The sequence below is a fragment of the Electrona antarctica genome (assembly GCF_951216825.1).
Source record: "Electrona antarctica genome assembly, chromosome: 6".
NCBI lineage: Eukaryota > Metazoa > Chordata > Actinopteri > Myctophiformes > Myctophidae > Electrona > Electrona antarctica.
The window spans coordinates 18,823,753-18,849,782 of record NC_136811.1 but is presented as its reverse complement, the minus strand read 5'-3'; the positions used below and the strand labels follow the sequence as shown (position 1 = coordinate 18,849,782).

The 26,030-nt window shown below is 44.0% G+C and overlaps 2 protein-coding genes across 5 annotated transcripts in view; one reads left to right on the top strand and one right to left on the bottom strand.

The window, feature by feature from the left end:
* Window positions 1–26,030, bottom strand: part of LOC306924495 (receptor-type tyrosine-protein phosphatase U-like) — a 164,963-nt gene that overhangs the window by 124,938 nt on the left and 13,995 nt on the right. For all 4 annotated transcript variants that reach the window (XM_079503013.1, XM_079503014.1, XM_079503015.1 and 1 more), the window contains exon 2: window positions 1,744–1,875. In XM_079503013.1, the coding sequence (XP_079359139.1) occupies window positions 1,744–1,875 (132 nt within the window). The remainder of the gene's footprint in view (window positions 1–1,743; window positions 1,876–26,030) is intronic.
* Window positions 16,816–19,321, top strand: LOC306924354 (uncharacterized protein; the record flags this gene model as incomplete). The annotated part of the gene is made up of 3 exons (XM_079502848.1): window positions 16,816–17,007; window positions 17,448–17,601; window positions 18,786–19,321. 3 exons carry the CDS (start codon window positions 16,816–16,818, stop codon window positions 19,319–19,321), a joined length of 882 nt encoding a protein of 293 aa, XP_079358974.1.

Here is a 26,030-nt window from a genome sequence, read left to right as displayed (position 1 = left end):
GTGGATGTCTTAGAGTTTCCACTAACATGGTGGGCGTTGCCGTGAACCCCCGACACCCACTGCTATGGATCTAGTCTAGACTCTAGAGCAGGGATGGGCAACTTTGACGATGGAGAGGGCCACTATATTTCCACACTCACTCCCTAGGGCCATATATTACTGTCGTAGCAAAAATAGCCGATCTACAAGCTCAAAACGCGTCGCAGCGCGACGCGTTTTGAGCTTGTAGATCGGCTATTTTTGCTATTTTTGCTATATTCGAATTGAAATCTTGAATTTTTGCTATTTTTGAATTGGAATCCTGAAAATTTACATTTTTATGTAATTTCAAATGCCTTTAATTATACTTGTGTTGCACAATGAGCTACTAATTTAGACTGAAGTAATTAAAGCGGTGTCATGTTCGCATGTTGTGGAATTGTAACAGCTGAAACCAATATTATATCAGTATTCTGACATTAACTTGAGGGCCACATTAAGTGAAGGTGGGGGCCGCATGTGGCCCCCGGGCCGCCAGTTGCCCACCCCTGCTCTAGAGGATACAATGTAGAAAATCACACCCGTGTGAAGTGAGTTTCATCATGCATCACAAGTAAGACGCGCGAACGCGGGAAGCGAACGCAGCTCGTAAATTGCAAAAACAACAATTAGAATAAATTACGTAATTTTTTAAGGTTTTTTTTAAGTTCTCTTTTTTTGGTGTTTTTTTTAAGTTAAGTTTTTTTAAGTTAAGTTTTTTTAAAGTTTTTCCTTTTAAAGTTTTTCCTTTTTAAGTTTTTTTTTAAGTTAAGTTTTTTTTAAGTTTTTCCTTTTAAAGTTTTTCCTTTTTAAGTTTTTTTTTTAAGTTAAGTTTTTTTTTATTTTTTGAAGTTAAGTTTTTTTTAAGTTTTTCCTTTTAAAGTTTTTCCTTTTTAAGTTTTTTTTTAGTTACGTTTTTTTTAAGTTACGTTTTGTGTGTGTGTGTGTGTGTGTGTGTGTGTGCGTGCGTGCGTGCGTGCGTGTGTGCATGTGTGTGTGTGTGTGTGTTTTTGTGTGTGATACAGCTGCGCCCTCTGGTGGTGGGCGGGTGGTGTTACAGCGTGACACACACACACAGACACACAGACAGACATGATCTGCTGGGTCTCATAGTAAATGCTCACTGCGTTCGCAATAATACATCATCTCATTCTGGCCAATCACAATTAACGTCCTCACCTTCGTCTTCAATGTTTGTGTTTGTGAAATGTTTGTGCTTACACAAACACTCAAAACTGGCCATTCATTGTCAATGGCATTCAATGTTTTTGTTTGTGCAAACACAAACATTGAATGCCATTGACAATGAATGGCCAGCTTTGAATGTTTGTGCAAAGCTCAAAGCTGGCCATTCATTATCAATGGCATTCAATGGCGTTTGTGTTAGGACGATGTTTGTGTTTACACAAACCCTCAAAGATGGACATGGGGGTGCTAGCGCCCCTCAAAAATAGCCAAATAAACAAATGTCAGAATACTCACCACAGCGAAAAACAAAAAGACTCTGGTAACCTGGAATGTACAATCATGTTAAGAATGTGGTGTACTCGTTTGTCTTGTTTTTTGTTTTCTTTGTCTGGGTAATGTAATGTCCGTATTGTGGTATTTGTTGTTTTTCTATGTTGTGTTAAAAAGAACGGGTGGTTCTATATATATTGTATTGCGATCGAACAGCTGTGAAATTTCAGAGCCTCAATAAAAAAAAAAGAAGAAAAGAATACTCACCACGCAAGAGATCAGCGCTGGCATGAGGTGTGTTGTGCGCCCGGAACAGCTGCCAGTCAAAGTCGTCCTCCTCCCCCTGAGTGAAGTCACACAGATTGGGGTCTGAATCCTCATCGAAGGTACAGCCAGCCGCTGAGATGACACAGAGAAACAATAGTGGTTAGTGCACCAGACACATTGTATTGGTCTGTGCTGAAATCATCTTTATTAGACAGAGAGCATTACTAATTGGTAGTCCTCCGAGTCCTGGACCACTACCCAATTACTACAAGCTCCAGGAGTTGAGGTCATGCAATCTAATTGGCCAACCCCCCCATAATCCCCCTGACCTTAACCACATTAAAACCCATACAACCTATAGACACATGACACTGATTTAAACCTGCTGCTATTTTTATGAACTTTGTGTTCATTCATTTATTATTATTCTCTCTTTGCTATTCTTCCTTTTTACTCAGTGTTTAGTGAGAGCTGCACAAACAAGGACTTCATCCACTTTTACCTGTGACTGTGGTGTGAAACTAAAGTTGAATTTATTGACTGACTGATGCCTACAAACATTTTAACATTATAGGTGAAGTTAGGTCAGCTCTGCTCAGCTCTGGCTGTTTAAATTATACTGTGGGTATAATACTGCTTGTTAAATAAAATAAAATTAATTGAATCAAATCATCATGCAAGTGATAACACAGTCGTTGCAATAGCTGCCACTGAGGACACCCAGGTCAAGTCCTTTTTACAAATTTTCAGACAATTTGGGGGTGCTAGCGAACCTAAAACAGATTTCTTTTTTTTTTAAATAAATACACATATTTTTTTTCAATTGATTTCCCCATATTATATGTTTTGCTCTATGTGTGCGTGTGTACAGAATTCAAACTGTAGGATTGATTATTGTCACGGACGGACAGAAGTCATTCTTCCCCTTTGCATACTAATATAGCCTGGCTAATAAGCCAGACTAATATCACATGACACAACACAATTTTTTTTGCCAACAGCTGATTCGGTCTGGCTTATTAGCCAGGCTAATACTAATAGGCGAGCGCACTCGCCTATTTGCATTGCATTCAGAACGTGCCCTTAATTAACAACCTACTGCAGCTGTGTGTGGCTCTCAGGGCGGTCAGTGTCCCACCGAAGTTGAACTGCATCATGCGCTGTGTCAGAGAAGTAACAGATAGAAGCGCATAAACTTTATCCATAAACTATATCCCCCCCCCACCTCCGTGCTGGAAATAAAACGTCTGGGTTTCCGAGGCTACATGCCTACATCCGTGCTGACGCAATGACCTGTTTCTGGTTTAGCTTTACGCGCGGGACACATGAATCTCTCCGTATCCCTCTCTTGCACACACTCCCTGGATGCCAACGATGAACCTCTGCCCCACACTTTCCAGAACGGCCTGTTATAGCGCCACCATGAGGCAGCTTTTCACAGTTTTTACCTAAAACTGCACCGATCTGAGTGAAACGTTGCATGCACACTCCCTAGAGGCCAAACCTTTGACCTGCATTTTCCACATCTGCCTTTTATAGCGCCACCAGTACAGGAGGCCGACTTTTGTAAAACACATTTTTTGATATTACTCCTCCAGATTCTGTCCAAAAATCTCACAAATCGTTACACAGTATCTCTATGGTGATGTGCTCAAGTTGGATCTGTCCGATATTTCATATTCCATCCTAATTGGCTATAATTGGCTTTCAAAGTTTGCAAGATTGCCCCGTTTTGAACAAAAGCCTCAAATCATGAACGCAGCATGAAATTTACGTGAAATCTTTCACACATTTTCTTACTAGGCTGAGGAATGTATCCCACCCTTTTCACATTGGCCTGTTATAGCGCCACCAACAGGTTGATCTTTGCAAAACACATTTTTGGAACAAAATGCCTCAAATCATCCAATTGCCATCAAAGGCGTATGAAGAAATGGCACCCTTTTCACATTGGCCTATTATAGCGCCACCAGGAGGCCACAACCTGACCTGGCTTGGTGGAGACCTGTGCCCCGAGGGGCCCTTTTTCTAGTTGTGGATATATTTCTGCCTGTGTGTGAGTGTATGATTGTAGTTCATCCAGGCTGCATTCCACCATGATCTCACCTCTGATCCCCTTCCCTTTTAGTAAAGGTGGGACAGATGCCAGACAATAAACCCACATGCATTTCCCACTCCACCTTTCACCCAGACACCCATTAATAACCAGCCACCTAACAACAATATATAGTGACATGGCACGCTCTCACCAAAAGCAATGTTGTGGACATACAGCACACTCACCACTCACTAAACAATAAATCAAACTATGGGCTGTAATTACCCCTAAATCAAGTTCTGGTAAAATGAAAGTATCCCACCCAATAAACATACAAACAAGACCACACACAGCTCATGCATGTGGGCCCACATACAATAATACTGTTCACAGAGGGCTGGGACCCATAGGAATATGATGATTATTGTAATACATCAGAAGCTGCCATATTCCATGCACCGAAAAACTAATTCTTTCAAATTGTGTTTAATAGCTGCGTTTTTCATGGCCCCCGAGGCACTGAATAATGTGCAGTTGTCTCTGCTGCCTGAATCTGTTGCCCGATCTCACATTAGCACAGTGGTGTGAAAATGACACACTAACATTGGGCAGCATGAAAAAATCCCTCGCTCACGTGACGAGGAGCTCATGCCAACGCTGTCGAGGGACGCAACATGATAACGACCCAAATGACCATAAGCCCATCCTGAAGGTGACCTCCACCATGCGCTGTGGCTTTATTACAACTCATGGCCGGCAGGCACCAGAGAATGTGCGAGTGACACACGCAAGCCCCACATCCGCATACACGCACATCTAGATCCAATCCAATTTTAAAGCCTGCGCATGTGGGGCTCGCGTATCCGCATGCCTGGTGTAGCCAGTATCATTTATATCAATTGGATCTTTCCAAACGTGCTGTAAGGGCGCAGTAAATTGCACTCTTTGAAAAGCCTGGTGTAGATCAGGCGTCATTCTTCTGACAAATCTGCTAGGAAACAAATGCAAGCATGGCTGGTTCACTGTGCTTACGATTCACAATGTGTGTTCTATGTACTGAGCTACTGCTGGAGGAAAACAGAGGTGACTTCTTGTCACTATTGGCATGTGCATTACATGTGTATGCAGCAGGATTAGGTCAGGGTCATTACATGTGTATGCAGCAGGATTAGGTCAGGGTCATTACATGTGTATGCAGCAGGATTAGGTCAGGGTCAAATCTTTTTTCATACAGCAGCAGCACCCCATTTTATGTGGGAAATGTTTTGGGGACACTTGATTTATAGTCCAATTTCAAAGATGAAATAAAGCAGTGGTACTCAAATAGCTGAACCTGTGGGCCAGACAATATTTAAGGGATATTTCACTTTCCAAAAACACTGTCATTTTATCGTCTAGCCTATTCAGGCTTATGTGAATACCTTCCCCTTCCTATACAAACTTCAAACTACATTTTAAACATGATAGATTCATTGAAAACACCCGCCCATGGTTCTGGTGACCGATACTGATACGACCGATTCTAAGACGTGAGGGTGCTGTGTTTTTTCTATTAATTTTGTTTTGTTTGTTTTTGGAAAATGAAAAGAATAACGAGGAGGAGAATAAGAAAAAAATAATTGAATAACAGCAATTGTAATGGCCGTTTTCAAGATGTATTAAAGGAATAAGGCAGAACCCTAATGACGCAAAAGATAGTACATAAAGGAAATGCATTCACATGCTATGCTTTTCCAGAACAAATAATACATACTGTATTTAATGGGACGGATTCCCATTTCAGTTGTCAATGTGCGACCCTACAGCCTCCACAGTGGGATCCGCGACCCACAGTATGAGCACCTCTGATAAGCCAGGTGAGGAGTGGACACAGTGGAGAATGGAACACTGGTTTTCTACTGATTTCATGTAATGCAGTTGTTGGGGAGAGAGCATCATCTTCTTTTCCATGCAGTTACTGCAGGCTCCTAATCTCCATCTTTTTCCTCCTCACCCTCTTCTTCCTCACATGCAGAAAATGATTGGGTTCTCAAAGTGCATTTCATGCTGATACAGTATGATCAAGTAAGTGCAAAGTTAATTGACCTGAATATGACGCGAGAAGTGCAATATCACATATACACGGAGACCCAGAACTATGAGAACTATTTCAACACCACCATTGAACCCAGACATTTATTACCAAAACCAATTTACAGCGAGTTGATTTGGAATCTGTTCCTGTGTGCTCAGAGATAGTAAGATAACGATTGCTGCTTAAAGTACGTTCACGATCTCACTCCCATAATCCCCTCATTACCCCCCCCCCCCCCCCCCCCCCCCCCCTCTCTCTCTCTCTCTCTCTCTCTCCTCTCTCTCTCCTCTCTCTCCTCTCTCTCCTCTCTCTCTCTCTCTCTCTCTCTCTCCCTCCCTCCCACCGGTCTGGAATTACGGAATATGGAGTGTCTGGAGCATAAAATGCCCAGGCAGAAAAGGCAAAAAATAAAAATAAATAAAATAAAAGAGAGAGCCGAACCGCACCCTGGAGCAAACAGACCCTGATCTACCTCTTACTGAAGGTTGGCTGAGTCTCAGTTGAAGGGTCCGTGCCCCTTCCAGAGCGGGCACTGGGTAAACGGAGCATGGAAGGGCGGGGGGTTTGAACATGGCTGCTTAAGTCGGCACCTCCATTAATCACACTTTGTGTGCCCTGTGGCCAGCAGAGCGTCCAGACAGTGACAGTGCTGAGAATGATTAATACTTAATGCAGCGTTTAAGAGAAAGATTTATGCCATCTGTTAGCCAATGACACACTGCAGAAGTTAGCTCCGCCGCTCACACACGCAAGGATTCAGGGGGTGATTCATAACTTCATCTGGAGAGCAGCACTTGGGACAAATCTAAAATTAGGCTGACTTTAGACCATGAACATGGAGGGGTGGTGGGAGAGAGAGAGGGGTCAGGGTGGATGGGGATATAGATAGAGCAGACTTTAGACCATGAACATGGAGGGGTGGTGGGAGAGAGGGCTCAGGGTGGATGGGGATATAGAGGGTGGATGTGCTTGCATAACCGCAGTGTTCTCTTAAGTTGCTTTGGGACACTGGCAGTCTACAGCCTTGTGAACTGATCACCCAGGAAGAGGTGAGGCAGTTAGCTGCTGAGAAACATCCCTGTTCAGTTACGACTCAGATTGGCACTACATTGCCGTCTCCGCCAGGCCATAGGCATGGGGAGACTGTGTTTTGCACCCTGTCCCCGTCCGTGTTTCTGTGTTACCGTCCGTCTGTCTGTGCAGCGGTTCTTGTATTCTTTATTTTGTTTTACTGAGAATAAGGTTAGAAATAAATGTAGGGTTAGGCATAGTTTTACTGGGGTTAAGTTTAAGAATAGGATAGGATAGAATAGCAGTACCAGGCTGAGCAGTTCCGTCGGCTGTACGCCCGATGCGAGTTGGTAAAAGGGCGACTTCGTTGGTATTCATCTCCGCCACCGTTGGCCTGGTCTCTGCCAAACTGTCATAGCCCATGAGGCAAATTTTTTTAGCTAAAAACACATTTTTAGCTAAAGATTACTCCTACAGATTTTGTCCAAAACTCACGCATATCTGTACAGAGCATCTCTATAATCATGTGATCAACACGGATCTGTCCGATTTTCCATATTTCATCCTGATTGCCTAACACTGCCTTCCAAAGTTTGCAGGAACGGTTCGTTTTGAACAAAATGCCTCAAATCATCATCACAGCCTGTTATACTGCCACGCTGAAGTGGAAAATATCAAGTGGCGTTTTTAAGAAATTGCACGCACTTGATATTTTCCACTTCAGCGTGGCAGTATAACAGGCTGATTTGTGTATTTACCTATAACTGCACTGATCAGAATCAGAATCAGAATCAGAATCAGAATCACTTTATTTGTCATTTTCCTATGTACTTGCATACAAAAGAACATGAAATACCGTTTCCCCTCAGTTATTGGCAGTGCAACATAAAACATAGAGCCTATTTAAAAAACACAAGCTAAAAACTAAAACATTTAAAAAGAGCCCCAGTATGTATGATGACATGCAATTCATATGGAAAAGTTAAGAATTACCAACACCACGCACAACCTATAAATAAATAAAGTGGCATGGTGCTATCCTTAAAAACAAACCGTTCCCAGCACCGTTTTTTAAAGTGCTGTTGTGCATCAAAAGTGCATTTTTTGTCCAGTTCAGTCCAACGCTTCATTCAGTTTTGCCGGGGGAGGGGGGGGAGGGAGGGGGCGCAGTTCGTTTATGAGCCTCACTGCGGGGGGGGAGGGGGGGGGAGGGGGCGCAGTTCGTTTATGAGCCTCACTGCACTTGGGAAAAAACTGTTTTTCATCCTAGTTGTCCTTGCCCTAATACTCCTGTACCTTTTCCCTGAGGGTAGGAGCGTAAACAGGCCGTGGGAGGGATGATGGGGGTCCCCAATGATGCTGGTGGCTCTTCTGGCACAGCGCTCTTTATAGAGCACCAACAAGGGGGGAACAGAGGCACCAATGATCCTCCCAGCTGTCTTCACCACCCGATTCAGCTGGTATTGTTCCTGTGCCTTGAGGCTGCCGAACCAAGATGTGAAGCTGTAGGTCAGGATTGACTCAATGGTGCCCCTGTAGAAGGTGGTGAGGAGGGGAGTAGGAAGGCCCGCCTTCTTTAGCCTCCGGAGGGATAGGAATAGGATAGGATAGAATAGCAGTACCAGGCTGAGCAGTTCCGTCGGCTGTACGCCCGATGCGAGTTGGTAAAAGGGCGACTTCGTTGGTATTCATCTCCGCCACCGTTGGCCTGGTCTCTGCCAAACTGTCATAGCCCATGAGGCAAATTTTTTTAGCTAAAAACACATTTTTAGCTAAAGATTACTCCTACAGATTTTGTCCAAAACTCACGCATATCTGTACAGAGCATCTCTATAATCATGTGATCAACACGGATCTGTCCGATTTTCCATATTTCATCCTGATTGCCTAACACTGCCTTCCAAAGTTTGCAGGAACGGTTCGTTTTGAACAAAATGCCTCAAATCATCATCACAGCCTGTTATACTGCCACGCTGAAGTGGAAAATATCAAGTGGCGTTTTTAAGAAATTGCACGCACTTGATATTTTCCACTTCAGCGTGGCAGTATAACAGGCTGATTTGTGTATTTACCTATAACTGCACTGATCTATGTGAAACTTTGCATGCACACTCCCTAGAGGCCAAGGAAAAACCTCTGCCCTGCATTTTTCACATCTGCTTTTTATAGTTCCACCAGGAGGCTGAATTTTGCAAAACACATTTCTTTATAGAAATGTGTAAAAACACGCACATCGGTAAACAGCATCTCTGATAGTCATGTGATCAGGAAGGATCTGTCAGATATTTCATATCCGTTCCGAATTGGCTAAAATTTGCTTCCAAATTTTGCAGGATTGGTCTGTTTTGAACAAAATGCCTCACAATTCATGAACGCAGCGTGCAATTTCTGTGAAAGCATTAAGAACACATACCAGCCTTTTCACATTGGCCTATTATATAGTGCCACCAGGAAGCCACACACACACACACACACACACACACACACACACACACACACACACACACACACACACACACACACACACACACACACACACACACACACACACACACACACACACACACACACACACACACACACACACACAAAGATGTTTTTCTTTTTTTTTTCTCATTCAGTGCAGCTGGTGTCTTTGAACTTCAATAAGTTACCAGTTTACCAGAAGCAGCCTCAGCTCACTGTAAACACAAGCCCTGGGTGGCCCTCGTACACAGCAGAGAGAACACAGCACATTGTCCACCAGAACTGTTGTTTGACACTTGTCACTCCTGACTGGGTTGCATTCATCTCTCCATTAGCGATGGTAATTACTTTGGCGCTGTGTCTGGGACCTGCCAGCCAGCACACAGAGACATCATGGAAGCAAAATACCCTTGAAATTACACTCTGCCATGAATGCATCCCACCAATTCCAGCTCAGGAATCACTGTCCACTGATTGTACACATGATAACAAGCATGCAAAGTGAACAAAGTGATTGTTGGCACCATTATTTCAGTATAATGAATCTAATCTAGACTAGAGGATTAAGCTTTAAGAGGGATCCGCAACTAGTCATTAACATTTTGTGACAAGTTACCAACATTCAAGTAGTAAACAAAATGCGTAGTTCTAAGGTGATTTTTCGACATGGCATCACGTGACATTATACTGTATAATATTCAGAAGAATGTCTGCCTTTACTGTGCGTTGACACATTATCTGCTGTCACTCACCATGCCACTTTTATGTATGATCTGGAAGGAGTCAGGACAGAGCATTTAAACAATAAAGTGGAAAAAGATGGAATGAGGGAGAGAGAGAAAAGGAAGGAGATGGTGAAAAAGAGAGATGGAATGGGGCTTTGTGAATGCCATGTCAGCTCTCACAGGTCAATAGGAGACAAACGCATGACCAATAAGCCAATGATGAAGCCTGGAATACATTGGCCGTCCCGCGAAAGCTTGACTCTTACAAATGTGTTATTGACTCTACTCTGATTAAACCAGCTGGACTCAGAAATACACAAACTACACAGCTGCTGTCCTTTGAAGTTAAGAAGCACATTGAGACACCGAGAGTTGAGAGACACAGACGGACAGAGATGTGAATTGTTTATCATCAAGTCTTGTTTAAGCTAATTACTGACAAAATGCACAAAGCAGAATGACAGTTTGAGGACAAACCAACAACTAAACTATTTCATTGGATAATTTCAAAGCTTGACTAAATAGAAATGCGTGCTACCAAATAACAGACATGCTCTGACGTTACTCGAAACAGAAAACCCATCAAGAGAAGATGATCACGGCACGGTGGCACAGTTGGTAGTGCTGTCGCCTCACAGCTAGAAGGTCCTGGGTTCGATTCCCGCTGGGGACGCTGTGGGTGCTGGCGGCGTGTTCTCTCCTCCGTGTCATCAGTGCCCATACCCGAGGCGGGGTTGGCGAAAGGGCCTTTCTGTGTGGAGTTTGCATGTTCTGCCCGTGTCCCCTAGGGTAGGTACCCTCACAAAAAACATGCAGTAATCCTGTTCTCTAAACTGCCTCCCCCTGGCCAGCCGGGGCGCCTGATGGAGGGGAAAGCCAAGATTGTCTCTCCCCCCTCGTTCACTTGCATTGGGCTCAATTTCCCAGAAGCCCTAGCAGCCCAGAGGTTGACTTCATTTCCGGTTTCGTCATCATAACCCGACGGCCTCGTCACAAGGTCCCGGATAAATCCGCTGTTTCTTTTTAATTATTTTAAAACGGCGAATTAAACGCATTAAACAAATGTCGGGTATAGCGTGTGAAAACGTGTACGTCACCAAGAGGAGGGCGGCGTCTGAAAAGCTAGGGACGGCCCTCTCGTGGGCATTAAATTCTAGCCCACATCACTCAGAATAGAGTGACAGTGGTATGTTTTTGTAAATATTGAGCTTGTTCTTGGCGATAACATAGTGAACAAACACCAGGATGGATAGAAAGAACATCGGGCCCAAATACATTACAAGGACAAGGAAAATGTTGTGAACAAACACGGCTGTGCTTAGATACTTTGTTGAACATTATGTCTCTGCGCCTGTGCGCCGATCCAAGCCATTCTACGTCTTTTTGTAAACTCATCAATCTGGGTTCCTTGATGCTGTCTCCATGCTGGAAAGCTGAACATCTAATTCCGTTTTCTGGCTCATTTCCTCGACGTGACCTGCTGTGGCACTTATTTACTGAGCAAGTCTGCACCATTGTGAGGTCAGTTTAAAAAAAGAACGTATACAAGCACACGGATAGTCGCTCAATGTAAACAAACCAGACAAGCCAGCAAGTATGGCGGCCGCTACCACGTGACACATATGTTGACGCCCCCTCCAGGAGATTTTGGTACACCCTATAGCGTATTAAGCAGAGTCGATTGTTTGATTAAACAATTTAAAGCCCTCAACTTAAGTCCAGGGCAGGAGGCTTTAGACTGTAGAGTGATTATATTTCAAATCTGCATTGTGATTAAAAGGGCATTCTTATAAGGTTGTAGAAAATAAAGCTGCTGTTTTGGAATGGCTCACGGATGGTTTTATTAACGTCACACCTAAAAAACATTGTACAGCATGTAGTGCGATAGCAGTCAAACGGTTTCTAAGAGATTTATCATGAAGCACATTAAATCTAAAAAATCTACAGTTATTAATCATACTAATGCAGTATATGAACTATAGTGCTGTGTGGTTGGGACATTACTTATGGGGCTTTGGGGGCTGACTAATACAGACATACATCCCTGTGACTCAGAGCACAGTGTTAGCCTGGATCCAGCCCAAAGACCCCGCCCACTCTCTGAGTGGACTCCGTCTCTTGGTCTGGTGTTGCACTGTGAACCTATAATTTCTTTGGTACAAAAATGTATTATCCAATGAGAATCGGTGGTGGGGGTGGGTCTAACGAACAACCAATCAGCGCCGAGTCCCGTTTTCAGCATCATCGCGCAGCGCAACACACAGAGGAAGGAGGGAAAAACAACACCAATGGCTACTGGTTGAGGGAAATTCTAATCCCCTCCCCCTTGAAATCGCTCAGACAGGAGACAATGTCAGACTGAAGCTTCAAGAAAGCTACAGTCTGATAATCAGGCTAGCACAGTGTACCCTAGACTGCTCCTTGATTTATCTATGGTTATATTTTGGTAGATGCTCATGCATGTAGGTCTGCCAGCATCAGACCTGTTGAAAGAGAGAGTTACGACACATTTTGTTCTTACTGCAATGCGATGTGTGTGTTCACATGGTTCATTTGTCGCGCATACATTATGAAGTTTCAATGTTTATAACTATTATTACCATTCTCTGTTTACAGCCAAAGTCTATAGCGTAGCTGTCGGAAGGAAACAACAACTCCATATTTGAGGTGAGATTTTTTTCTATATTTTTTTTTTTGCATAGAACAGTGCTATTGGACACCATTTACATCTGTGTGTCGGTTAAAAAAAATATTGAACCTTGGACAAAATATTGGAATATTGGACAAAACCTCCATTGGGCCCTCAAACTGTCTGCTAAAGCAGCTAACTCCACCACCAGCTCCCCCTCTCATGCAAATAAGTGGCAATATATAAAGTAACAATACCAACTTTGATGAGGCAGTATTTGTATGTATTACAAATATATGGTTTTCTTAATTTCCTGACAAATTAAGATTTTTCATTTCCTGAAAATTGTATAATTTGGAGTTAGGTGGTTTCTTCCCGACAGCAGAGATAAGAGTGTTGTAGCTCTCTCTCTCTCTCTCTCTCAGTAGCTCTGGGTCTGCACTCTGCAAGCATGCATGCATGAAATTCTACATTGTTGTTCTGCTGCTGTTGTGTGTATGTGTGTCTCTGAGTGCACAACAACAGCAGAGCATGCTTCCACACAGCATGTGCATGTGTGGTTCCAGGCAGGGGACTGGGTGATAAATGTGTCACAGGGTGCTGACAGAGCAGGCTGTGGAGACCCCTGTGGTCCCACCAGAGAGCTGTGGGCTGCATGGGGGCTAATCACAACTGTCTCAGGAGAGCCTCACCCCAAGACAAATTACACTGTACACACCTTTCAGCGCACGCATGCACACACACACACACACACACACACACACACACACACACACACACACACACACACACACACACACACACACACACACACACACACACACACACACACACACACACACACACACACACACACAGTGTCAAGAGTCAAGACAACACGTATTTATAGAACAATATAGAAACACTCAAAAGTCAATCCCGGATCCACTTGGTGTCCTTGAGAAACACTTTAGCTCTTACTGCTCCTGATGAGGTTGCATCCACCATCAATGTGTGAATGAGTGACTGTAATGCCCATTGAAAAGCACTTTGTATAAACGTGCTACAGTACGCACCATTTAACCTTTAATTTCTCAATAGTAAAGGCCTTTGCAGACAGAGATCGTTGATTCTTTTTTGTTTGCCGCATGATTAATACAGTCTATAACTGGATGTGCCATGTTGAATAATAACTAATGATCCACTCACCCTTGTGTTTACAACTGGTATTTTATAGTTTGTGTCTGCATTGTGATCCGATCTCAAACTGCCAAAGCACACCAGTAGGTGAGATGGTGATGAGTCAGACAGCTGTCAACAAACGTGTCAGGTGTAGTGATGTCATCCATGATACTGTGCTACCTGTACTTATGTTTTCTCCGCAGAGGAAATGGTTGTCTTCTACAGTTATTTATCAGCAGGCAACAGAAACGAGGACAAGGATAATTGTGTTCTTGTGATAATAAGTGCCTGCAGGCAGTGTAAGTCTACAGTGAAGCAGTCACTATTTGTGAGAGAACACAGTGATGACTGATAGGAGTGGATCATGTTGGGGCCGTCGTTCGATGAAGATGATTGGATGGTAAACTTCAGTCACATTATGCTTGACATCATCTGCTTAAAGTTAATGATGGAATCGGCCTGTGTGCAGTTACACACAACCTAATGTGAGCATGTACTGATGGCATTTACACCTGTATGACTCACATTTAAATTCAAGGCCTTGCATCATGAACTCTGCTGTTCATGAATTAACTCTTATTTAAAAACAAAAGAAAGGATTCAGAAGATAGGCGAAGCTCCACAACTCCAGAACTGTAGTTCAGGTACGTACTCCCTAATGTGAGCATACACTGATTGCATTTAATCCTGTATGATTCTCCCTGAGATACTGTATGATCCCATCACTATCCCCTATCCAGATTAGATATGAACATATATCATATTTTAATTCAAAAAAATATCTCAAAATAAAAATTGAATACAGCCCCAAGCTTATCAGAGTGACAGCTCCACGCCCCCAGAAGTGTAGTCCCCCTCAATGCTTCAGCACATTATAAGCAGCTTGTTACCTTCACTTTAAAGAGTTGCTAGATCCAATGTGATCATTAATACGAGCTCTGTTTGGATAATTTGGGAGTGATGGGCCTAAGTAAGTTGGATCACGGTCAACTATGAGATATGATATCTATACTCATTCCATCCTGACAAATGTTTGCATGTGTGATCACTGATCAGTGTTGACAGTGTGTGCACACAAAACAGTGAAAAACTAACACTCATTATGGAAATATCTGCCTCCCCTTTCATTAACTCTCTCCGAGAGAGACAGAGCATGACCTCTATTTTCCAGGCCATTTAAAAGCTGATGCAGGAGAAGAGAGAGAGAGAGAGAGAGAGAGAAAACTGGGGGAGGAATTTAACCTCATTTGTACTTCATCGCATGGCTTAACTGAAATGAGCATCATGACTCAATGGAGAGAGATAGAGAAAGAAAAAGAGTTGGGGCAAAGACAGAGAAAGAGGGAGAGAAAGAGAAGGGATTTAAGGAGTAAAGCCGCCTGTGAGTGCTAGCTAGCAACACATAGCACATGGAAGAAATGGAGAATCTAGTAGCTAAATCTGTGGTCGTATGAAACTCACTTTGAAGCATGGCATACTTTTTGGCAAAGTCTGAAATAGTATTCACTCCTACTCAACTCCAGTGAAAACAGAAAGTGCATGCTGCCAAATACTTTGCGCACACACACACACACACACACACACACACACACACACACACACACACACACACACACACACACACACACACACACACACACACACACACACACACACACACACACACACACACACACACACACACACACACACAGTCGATATTTCTTCTGTGGGTTTTGACATCAACATGTGTTCATGATCCTCTCTCCTGTCTGACACCTGAAGTCAGGTGTCCTCAATATCTCTACAAATCTCCTCTCTCGCTGCAGAGCTGAGCCCCCACAAGCCCCTGCAGCACCAAAGGTCAATGTGCAACACTCTGGACCCCCAGTCCACGCTCTACTAACGACCTCTATTTTCCAGGCTGAGGCAGGATCATGTGACTGTTCCCTGCCATTATTTACAGAGCATTCTCCAGAGAACACTTGTTTTCACAGACATTTTATTTTATTCATTATATTTATCAGAGGCCATGGGAGGGAGAAAGGGCTTCATTTCACTACACACAGCCAGCTGGTATCTGCCCTAAACCAGTGGGCTTGTTAAAGATAATATAAGATGATAAGATAATAATAATAATAACAAGAGTAAACCTGGGACAGGAAAAGCTCCTCCCTACCTACTGTACAGCTGCCAGCCAGTACAGTGTCAGAGAGGAGATAATAACAATAATAAAACCTTTTCATATTTATACAACCACTAATGGTGTGTGTGTGTGTATGCATGAGTGTGCGCGTGCGTGCATGCATGTGTGTGGCTGGCTTTGTCTGCATGCTGCCAGGTGGCTGCGCTGCCCACACACACTGACGGGATAATGAACAACAATGGAGGGAACGCAAAAGCACCAATTTACCCCAAATGTATAACCCCGTTCCTGTAAACACATAGGCTTCTTTCCCCCTGTGCACTAATTTAACTCATCACATTGAAAACAGATTAAGGCTGTCTTCCTCTGTGAGACTGCTGATGAATTTCAATGCCAGTGATATTGGTCACTGGGAGAAGTCAAGCACTCTTCAAACAAATGGTTGCCGAGGTAACCTCATTTTCATAAGTCGATCGAGTGTGGCCTATTGTGTGTTTAAAGCCAGAGATAAGAGCTGTGCCCCAGTCGGTTCATCTTCATTTCCTCAACACGTTTGATCCATGATCCATTCCACACGTTAATCAGCCCTGGCCCCAGGCCCACAATAACAGTCTGGGCTCTCTATGGGCTCTATCTTGAGTCTCTAAACCAGTTATTTGGGGATTTAGCATTGCGTTCACCTGCAAAAGTTGCAGTCTTGGACACCTGCCTTTATCCCTAAAACACGTTATATTATGCATAGGTGTGGTTTGGGCGTTACGTCTCTTAAACCAATCAGCCAGGTGCCATTGCCTTTAAGAGCAGGCTGCGCTATGCCAACTCCCCAAACCGAAATCCATGAACATGGAGAGAGGACGTTCACGCCGCTTTTCCGAGAATGAAGTGAAGGTGCTGGTGCATGAGGTCAAGGCCAGACAGGGGAGGATCTACGGGACCTCCTCCAGGCCTCCCAGGAGGGATGATGCAAGGCTGGCGTGGGTCGAGATAGCGGTGGCCGTTTCTGCGTTCTCTGGCATTCAAAGAACCGTTGATCAAGTCAAAAAACGATTTGATTCAACGAAGAGAATGGGGAAAAAAAAGGTAGGCTATATGTGTGTAATTTGGAAAATAATGGAAATAGGCTAAAGCCTTAATTTGTGCTGGCAATAAAGTAACTATAAGTAATAATATCCCAAAAAAATCAGAAAGCATTAAACACTCCCCAAAAAGTTTATTTGACACCTCTATGGGCTGCAGTCTGCATTCAAAGATTTAGATTTCCCTAGAAGATTCATCATTGGTCAAAAAATTCTCGACGGCAAATACCCAATCAGGAAGTGGACAGTCAAATTCATGCATTCTTCCTCATCTTTAAAGGCAGAGAGCATTTTGAATACAAAAAACAACAAAAGAATTCTCTGACACTTTAATCCATTGGGATTTTCCCTTTATTTTATCATACTGCTGTATAAAATAGTCCTTCAATCCCTCCCAAGGCCGCCACTAACAGACGGGAATGGCTGGCCCCAGGAGGAGGGCAAGCTACAGTGCAGGTTCTCACTCAAGCGGAGGATCTCGCCGCCTCCACTCTCTTCCCAGAGAGTATCCATGGCATCGGGGGACCAGTGGCGGTTGGCGGGGCCGAAGGAGGTAATTAAATATGGGAGTAAGGCCATGCTTAATGTGCAGGCATGGGTGGTCAGAAACAATAAACTTGTCTGTCAATGTCATAACACATTAATAAGAGATAACTATTACCGTCATGTGTAGGTGTGGAGGTATTTCAAACATTAACACCGTGAAGCATGAACCATGAGGGCCAGGTGTGTAGACAGTATGCAATTCAAACAAAAAGAAAAATAACTAAGGCAGCACATTCGTAATCCACATTTGTAATCCAAAGGGCCATTTTAAATCCGGTCAAAATGGGCATCTAACCAAGTCAGGTTCAAGCTACACCTGCACTAAGTTAACACTTGAATTGAACTATTTAATCCATTACATTCATGCGCCCAGTCGATTTATAAACACGGACGCCTTTTCCGGACGGACCGGCCGGAAGTTCATGATGTTGTGTAGCAGCTAACAATAGCCACAGCACTATAGAGTCGATCGACAACAACGGGAGACAAGAATAAATCTATCGAGACTAGCTACAGGACCGCGGAGCGCCGTCTAACACAGGATCTTTTTTCAGAAAAAGACGGGATGATTTAGATCGCGATTTATGAACGTTTTAAGATTTTCGTTTTCATCAGCTAAACAGGGGAGGGAGTTTTTCGATGACGCCTCACTCTTGCGCGTCACCGAGGACAGCCCAGGAGGCGCGCCTGGGCTATACAGCCATGCGATCTGTTCTCGTATCAATAAACTTCGTCTTTTGGACAATACTTCGTCCTGGGCGACGGGCGTTACTAATAGAAAGGACAAAGAACTTCGTCCTGGGCGTTCGGAGTGTTAACTCCCAAAATAATGTGTGATCCAAGTGAATTCATTCTACATGTCAACACGGAAAATATGACCTGATCAAAAAGATCAAAACGTTGTCATAAAGTTCAATAAAGTAAGTCTTTTGTACCTATATGGTGTGCGGGCTCCATCCATCATCTACTGAAGTCTCTTTAGCCCAGCCTGTCGATGTGCGTAATTGCGTATTCTACGTTTGCTCTAACATGGAAAATATCACCATAGGAAATCCCATCAGATCAACATGACTAGATTAAACAAGGAGGCATAGGCCTCTTTCATGAATTATTGATTTATTCAAAAACAACAACAGAGGAATAGACTTAATACGTAATTATAATAATGATAATTGTCAATCATTCCCACAGATGAACCATTCGACCAGGGTGGCCTGGTTGTAGCTTTTCCTGGCGATGAGGAGGAGACAGGCCAGGATGGAACGGGGCGAGAGCGAAGCGAAGAGGCTCGTGGTGAAGGGACATCGGATGTAGCAGCAGAAGGCGGGCAGAGACCCCGCCGATTCAGGAACATGGTCCGACCTGAGGACCACCCAATTTTGGAGATCCAGCAGGCGGGGTTCCGCATGCTGGAACGGGAATTGGGTGGCCTTCGGCGGGGTCTCTGCAGCATCAACCATGCCATGAGGCAAAGCCTAGCTGCGATGAGCCGGCATGAGCGACTCCTGGGTCAAGGCGTCGCGGCGCTTCAGAGAAGTGCTGCGGCACTTGAGCGCCTGGCTTGCCTGGAGCCAGGTGTTCAAGTGCTGCAGCCGCCGGGAACAGCCACGCTTCAGGTGCACCATCTCTCCCTCCTTCCAACACTGGAGCGGGCCGCCAGCTTCCCACTTCTCCTCGTCGTCCCTCCCATGGACAGCTGTCCCGTCGTGGCCCAGGCCTGCAAGTGAGGGGAGGACGAAACATGCCATGACCATGACGAGCATCTTCAGCTATTTTCGTTTTGTCAAAATATTTGAAGGCCTGTTTTTGTTAAGTTAATCATGAATTGTATTCATCATTCATTTTAGAAAATACCAACAGCCAAATAAACGCCTACTGTACATTGACTGCAACTATTTACACCTTTTTCTTTTAAAAGCGCTATATAAAATTATATGTGTGCATTATCATCATTAGTAGGCTACTAATTGCACAAATTACTTACCAGAAATGGCTGCAGACTAGCGGTGCCGCAGCTCCGCTGACAGCTGATCCCTCATTGTCCCTGCTACTGTTGGCACTATTAGCATTTGGAGTCGGTACCTGCACTTCAGCTTGCCGCCTTCTATATTCCGGTAATAATCTGTCCTCAAACTCCAGCACCATTCCATCACTAATCACCCTAACCCAATATTATATTATAATACATAATACCAAAGAGACGCCCTGGGGGAGAGAAGCGACCTCGCCCCTGGAACGCATCCGCCTGGGTGACGGCAGACGGCTGGGCGAGCGCTGGCGCGGGGTCTGTACGCTTTTGTCATTGGTCCGACATGCGGAAAACGACCGTATTAAAGTTGGCGAACATGCGTTAAGGTTGGCGACCAGATTAAGGTTGCAAACATGCGTTAAGGTTGGTGAACATGCACTGCTCTGTGCTTGCCATTATGGTTAGGTTAGGGTTTGAGGTAGGTTGTCGTTGTCGGACCATTGTCGGAACTTGGTGGGGGGTCAGATCAACATATGACATGAATTCTGTACTGGCCATATATGGATCGTGTCTTGAGTGTACAGGGTTTGATGAGGTCAGATCAACATATGGACTGTCAGAACAGGTCAGCTCCATATATGGAGATCTAAGGGTGGCAGTGGGGGCAGTGTCTTGAGTGTACAGGGTTTGATGAGGTCTGGCCATATATGGAGCGTGTCTTGAGTGTACAAGGTTTGTCAGATCAACATATGGAATGTCAGAACAGGTCAGCTCCATATATGGAGATCTAAGGGTGGCAGCGGGGTCAGTATCTTGAGTGTACAGGGTTTGATGAGGGCCCAGGAAGGGCCAGGCCTTAATTTTCAGGCCTTTGGGGCAGGCCCGTCTAGAGTTTGAATGGACAGGTATCAGTCAAAAGGGAGAAATCGAGAGGAAGGACACCTCATAGCTGTCAATGTTATTTTGCATGGCTGTGTTGTTGAACATTTACACCGTACACGGCGCTTAACGTCGGGAAAGTTACACGACTGACTCACCCAGGTGATGGCAATAACACTAATGACCGTAGTCTTACCGCGCAACATGAAAACTCCTGTCGGGCGGTCGTTAAAAGTTGATTTCTCCCTCTCCCCCTTTCCTCGTATTTCTAGTTTATTTAAATAATGTCATGCACATTTGCCCAGTGCAAAGCCTACTGCAGGCCTGGCTGACTAGATTTAGACAATTTGAAGGATTTGCTTCTGAAATTATCCATTATTTATATGGAGAAATGGGTGAGAAGGACAGCTTGACCTGTCTCTTTCTTCGCTGCTAACGTGCCTATTGGACAAGGACGGGTTGGGGAGGGACTTAGCGAAGGGCTAATTAATATGCATTATAGATCATTATTATACATCTCTGCTGTCTGGAAGAAACCACCTACTGTAACTCCAAAATGTTCATTTTTCAGGTAATGAAAAAACATCCAGCTAAAGTAGAGTTAGGAGGTTTTTGTCAAAGCGGTTTTTAATACTTTTCATTGGTTCAATATTTTTGAGGGGCGCTAGCCTCTCCTATGCCCAGATTTCCGGGTTTGGCTTGTGATTGGCTGATCACCCCATATCATTGGCTGAGCAAAGAAGATACAAGTATTGAAGATATAAGTAAGGGCAGAAAAGTGAAGACGGACAAGTGAGGACTCTAATTGTGATTGGCCAGAATGAGATGATGTATGATGATGAGAGCGCCCCTCACTTCATTTTTTTAAACAAACACACAGACATAAAGGGTGTTTTGTTCAATAGCATTGATTTATGAAACAAAAACAAATCTCACACACACACACACACACACACACACACACACACACACACACACACACACACACACACACACACACACACACACACACACACACACACACACACACACACACACACACACACACACACACACACACACACACACACACACACAGAGTAGACCTGAGGAGGTTTTCTTGGATCAATTCAGGTTAAAAGAGGTTAATGTGTTTCCCTGTGGCTCCATACAGCACTCCAGAGTGCTATGTGCAAACACATGCATTGTTTGTGGACCTGTGCAGTGTGCACGTGTTATGTAAAGAAATGTGACACGTAGCTGGATATTGAGGATTGACATGCACAACGTAAAGTGAAGAATAGAGTATTGCTTGTTGCTACAGTTACTTGTTTTTATCACAAAATCGAACCTGGCAACCCTGGAAGCACACAGGGCTTTCGGCTTGTTTTCATAGACCCAAGTTGCTTGTTTCACTCACAAATGCTAACCTTAGTGGCAACCCGGGCTTTGCACTTGATCGTGTTGTTAAAAAGCTAATAAACAGTGTACAATTAATTGGTGAAGTGAAAAACGGGCTTTGGTATATGCCAATGGTCAATGCCCATGTGCAAATTCACATCAATTGCTCCAGATACTGAGGAGAATGGGGAAATCTTGTTATGAGGATACACCATATCTAAAATTAGTAGTTAGATTATTACTATTCTCATTCATTATAAGATAATTGTAATGTTGCACTCAATGTGACTCTGTGTCCTAATTAGGCTTCACAGCCAGCTAAACTCATCTCCTCCAAAGAACAGGCAGATGTTGTACATGGACTGGATTTATTATAAGAAAGTGTGAAACTGAAAGAAAATACAGAAAAGCATATAATAAATAACATGATACAAACAGCTTGTAACATGGATGGATGGATGGACAACTTGTAACAGGCAGGAAAAACAAGGTTAAGTATTATCAGTTAAGTATTGTAAACAGCATTCGAAAATAATACAAGTTAGGCCCAAAGCCTGAACTTCCATCACTGCCAACCGTGGAAATAAAGTATACAGATAGGTAGAAGAAAATGTGTCACAATACATCTGAAATTACAATGTCACAATAGAAGATTATAAGTCCACTTACTAATTTTGCCACTCAAAGGGCTAGAAACAAACAGATGGCTTAGGATGAAACTGCATCAAACACTCAAACATGCTGCTTGTGGACGCCTACTTGGGCTCTGGGGTGTGTGTATCTCCAGAGTATGCCACATGGAGGCTCTGGCGTGTGTGTATCTCCAGAGTATGCCACATGGAGGCTCTGGCGTGTGTGTATCTCCAGAGTATGCCACATGGAGGCTCTGGCGTGTGTGTATCTCCAGAGTATGCCACATGGAGGCAAGCTTTTGTGGAACCATAGCAGGAAGCATAGCGGAAGCTTGCCAAGGAATGTAATGGTGCGTCACGGAAGAGGACATTCGGTAGGCCAATCAGAGGCAATGTAAACGTTTGAAATTGATAAGTCCCGGAAATGACACGCTGTGATTGGCCAGTAGTCACTTAGGTGGCAGTGACGCAGCGTGCCTTCCGCACTTCTGCTTGACTTCCTCCTTCCGCTGGAGATACACGTCTCCAACAAACTGCAGAGGCCAATGAGACATCTATTTTTGAGAGGCGCCAGCCCCTCCTATAAACGGCTACAGTGTAGATTCTGTCTGAACACAAACATTAAATGCCATTGACAATGAATGGAGAATTTACGTCATATGTGTCTGAGCAAATCGGCTGGGTAAGTCGGTGGCCACCCTTGGAAATGGTGAGAGAACTGCACTGAACGCTCCTTAGAAAGCAGTGTGAATGTGAATGGAAGCTGTAGTCAAAATAAAGGTAGATCACCAAATCGGATCTAATGCCTGTTAGTCCCCGGTTCGATTCCCAGGCCATCATTTGCTGTATGTAACTGTTACTCCTCTACCCTGTCTCTTGTATCTCTCCACTATATTATCAATAAAGACAGAAAAGCCCAAACAATAACTAAAAAACTAAGTGAGATCATAATGATTTAGGATTGCAAAACCTTGGGAATAAAGGTCAGTTGCAAAAAGGAAATCTGCACACCAAAAATAAATAACATAACGGAAGCAACCAGATAATATATTAAAGTAAAGACTCCATGCAACACCGTAATGGAATCACCATTGATTTATTAGTTGAGCTTTCAGTACAAGACCTTCTTCAGTACATATATTATACCATATTCGAACTTTCGAAGTGGAAACTTTCCATGGGAATTAACAGAAATAGTCAGAATATTATACAAAATAAAGTGGCAATATACGGTAGACTCTATATTCCTCTATATTATAGATATCAGATTTGGGGACCTGTACATGTGATAAAAGAATATACAGCAAAATGAACTAGTATATTGTGTGTGTGTGTGCGTGCGTGCGTGCGTGCGTGCGTGCGTGCGTGCGTGCGTGCGTGCGTGCGTGCGTGCGTGCGCGTGTGTGTCAGCTGTGTGACCTCCTTCAACCTTAACAGAATGATAGAAGGGAGTTTCTACTAGAGTGATACCTACTCATTATCTAAAGATCAACACCCTCAGATTATCCAGGTGTGTCGCACGCACGCATGCGCATGTGTGCGCACGCACGCACGCACGCACGCACGCACGCACGCACGCAGTATTAATACTTGTGAGGAATTATTATTACACAGCAAGGAGTCGTGAACTTGTGGATCTGCTATTTTAGGTGTGCGACACAAGCGCACAACTAAATACAGATTACGCATAACTACAACCCTGCGCCATAGGCCTATACCTAACCTGTAAAAGCCTAAAACATTTTCATCATTGTAAGGCTAACTCCTCAAATCCCAAAACAACTTCTCTGCTCTAAAACTTCTCCAAAACAAAGTCTCTATTGGGAGATTCCCCCTGTCGCCAGGCAGACTTAGTTAGTATAATCAAGTTAATATGAAGCTGGAGGTTGTAATGATGTTATCTTCTCTCATCACCCCAGGCTGGGACAAGGACACACACGACTAAATTATGTCTGCAAGGCCTTTTAATCTCAACTAGCGTGCGTGTGTGCGTGTGCGTCCTCCCTGCAGCCTACGGAAGCACACACCTTCACTCTCGGCTTAATGAGTGCCTAGGGAAGTAGACACTGAAGTAGACACTGCAGTCTGGTTTGAGCTCACAAGCGCGCCTCCCAGAGTGAGGAGCTCTTCACCAGAATCACTCGAGTGTAACCTCTTTAGCAACATTAAGACTGACAGGACAGAGAGAGAGAGAGAGAGAGAGAGAGAGAAAGAGAGAGAGAGAGACAGACACAGAGAGAGACAGAGAGAGACAGACAGACAGACAGACAGACAGACAGACAGACAGACAGACAGACAGACAGACAGACAGACAGACAGACAGACAGACAGACAGACAGACAAGGAAACAGACATAAGGGAGAGGGGAGTGGCAGTGACTAAAGAGGTTCAATCCCCAGATCACCCTGGGTTAGTGTTGAAGTGTCCTTGAGCAAGACACTAAATCCCATGAGCAGGTTGGTGCCTTGCATGGCTGCCTCAGCCATCTGTGTTTTAATGTGAGTAAATGGGTGAATATAAAGTAAGGCACACTGTAAAGTGTAAAGAACTTTAGATAAGGGCGCTGTAAATGTCCACTATTTAAAATGTACATTTAGGTACATTTATGATCATTTAGGGAGGATTGAGAGAGAGACGAATAAAAACTTGCATGAGTAATCAAAAGAAAGGGAGAATATCACTATTATACAGCATACGTTTAACAAATTAACTGCTTCTGACGGAACGTTCCGTCAGAAGGAATCCAACCAGCAACTGCTTCTGGCGTAATGTTCCGTCTGATAAGCTTTATTATTGATATCAAACCAGATAGCTGATTCTTTTTTTGGCTTGGCCATTCCTTCTTTAGCGATCCTAGACCGGATTACGCAACCGTGCTGCCGTTCACCTCTCTTTATACAGGCTGACTAAAAAGCTGAATAACTCGAAATCTACGGAGCTCTCCATGGTTTGGATAAAACGCGCGACGTTTGGAGGTCTTGGCTGATTATACGGTGGTCTGGAAACATTGGCGCTTTCTAGAGCAAGGATGGCTTCATTTTAGCTCGCTAGCATTGACCGTCTATTTATTTAGCATCAAAGATGGACGCCCAAACAGGATGTGAGTCCAGCGTGTGCTACATTGAAAATTGCTCGGCAGTCTGCAGTTGGCTCTGCGTCCAGCAGGAGGCAGCATATGGGTTAAATGTTGCAATGTGAGGGGCACTCTTATCATCACCAAGTATACCAAGTATACATTACACACATACATACATATTCATCTGCTGCGATGACAACTCTGAGCCAGAGGGCAGATCCCCAAACCCACCAGCACCATCGCCATGACCCGATCAAAGCAACTCCTCTCCCTCACTCTCTTCCTTTGCCTGTTCAGTATCAGCCGACATCGGTCTGTTCTATCAATGAAAGTAGGGGAAATAATTAAGAAGTAAGAAATGAGTGGTGCAACTCTGTGTGGGGGTCCCCGGGGGGGGTCCCCGGAAGTTCCAGACCCCCAGGAACGGGCCCAGGGGGCCGGGCCGATTCCGGCGAGCCGCCCCACGACCAAAACGGTTGAGAAATGACAGAGTTACCATG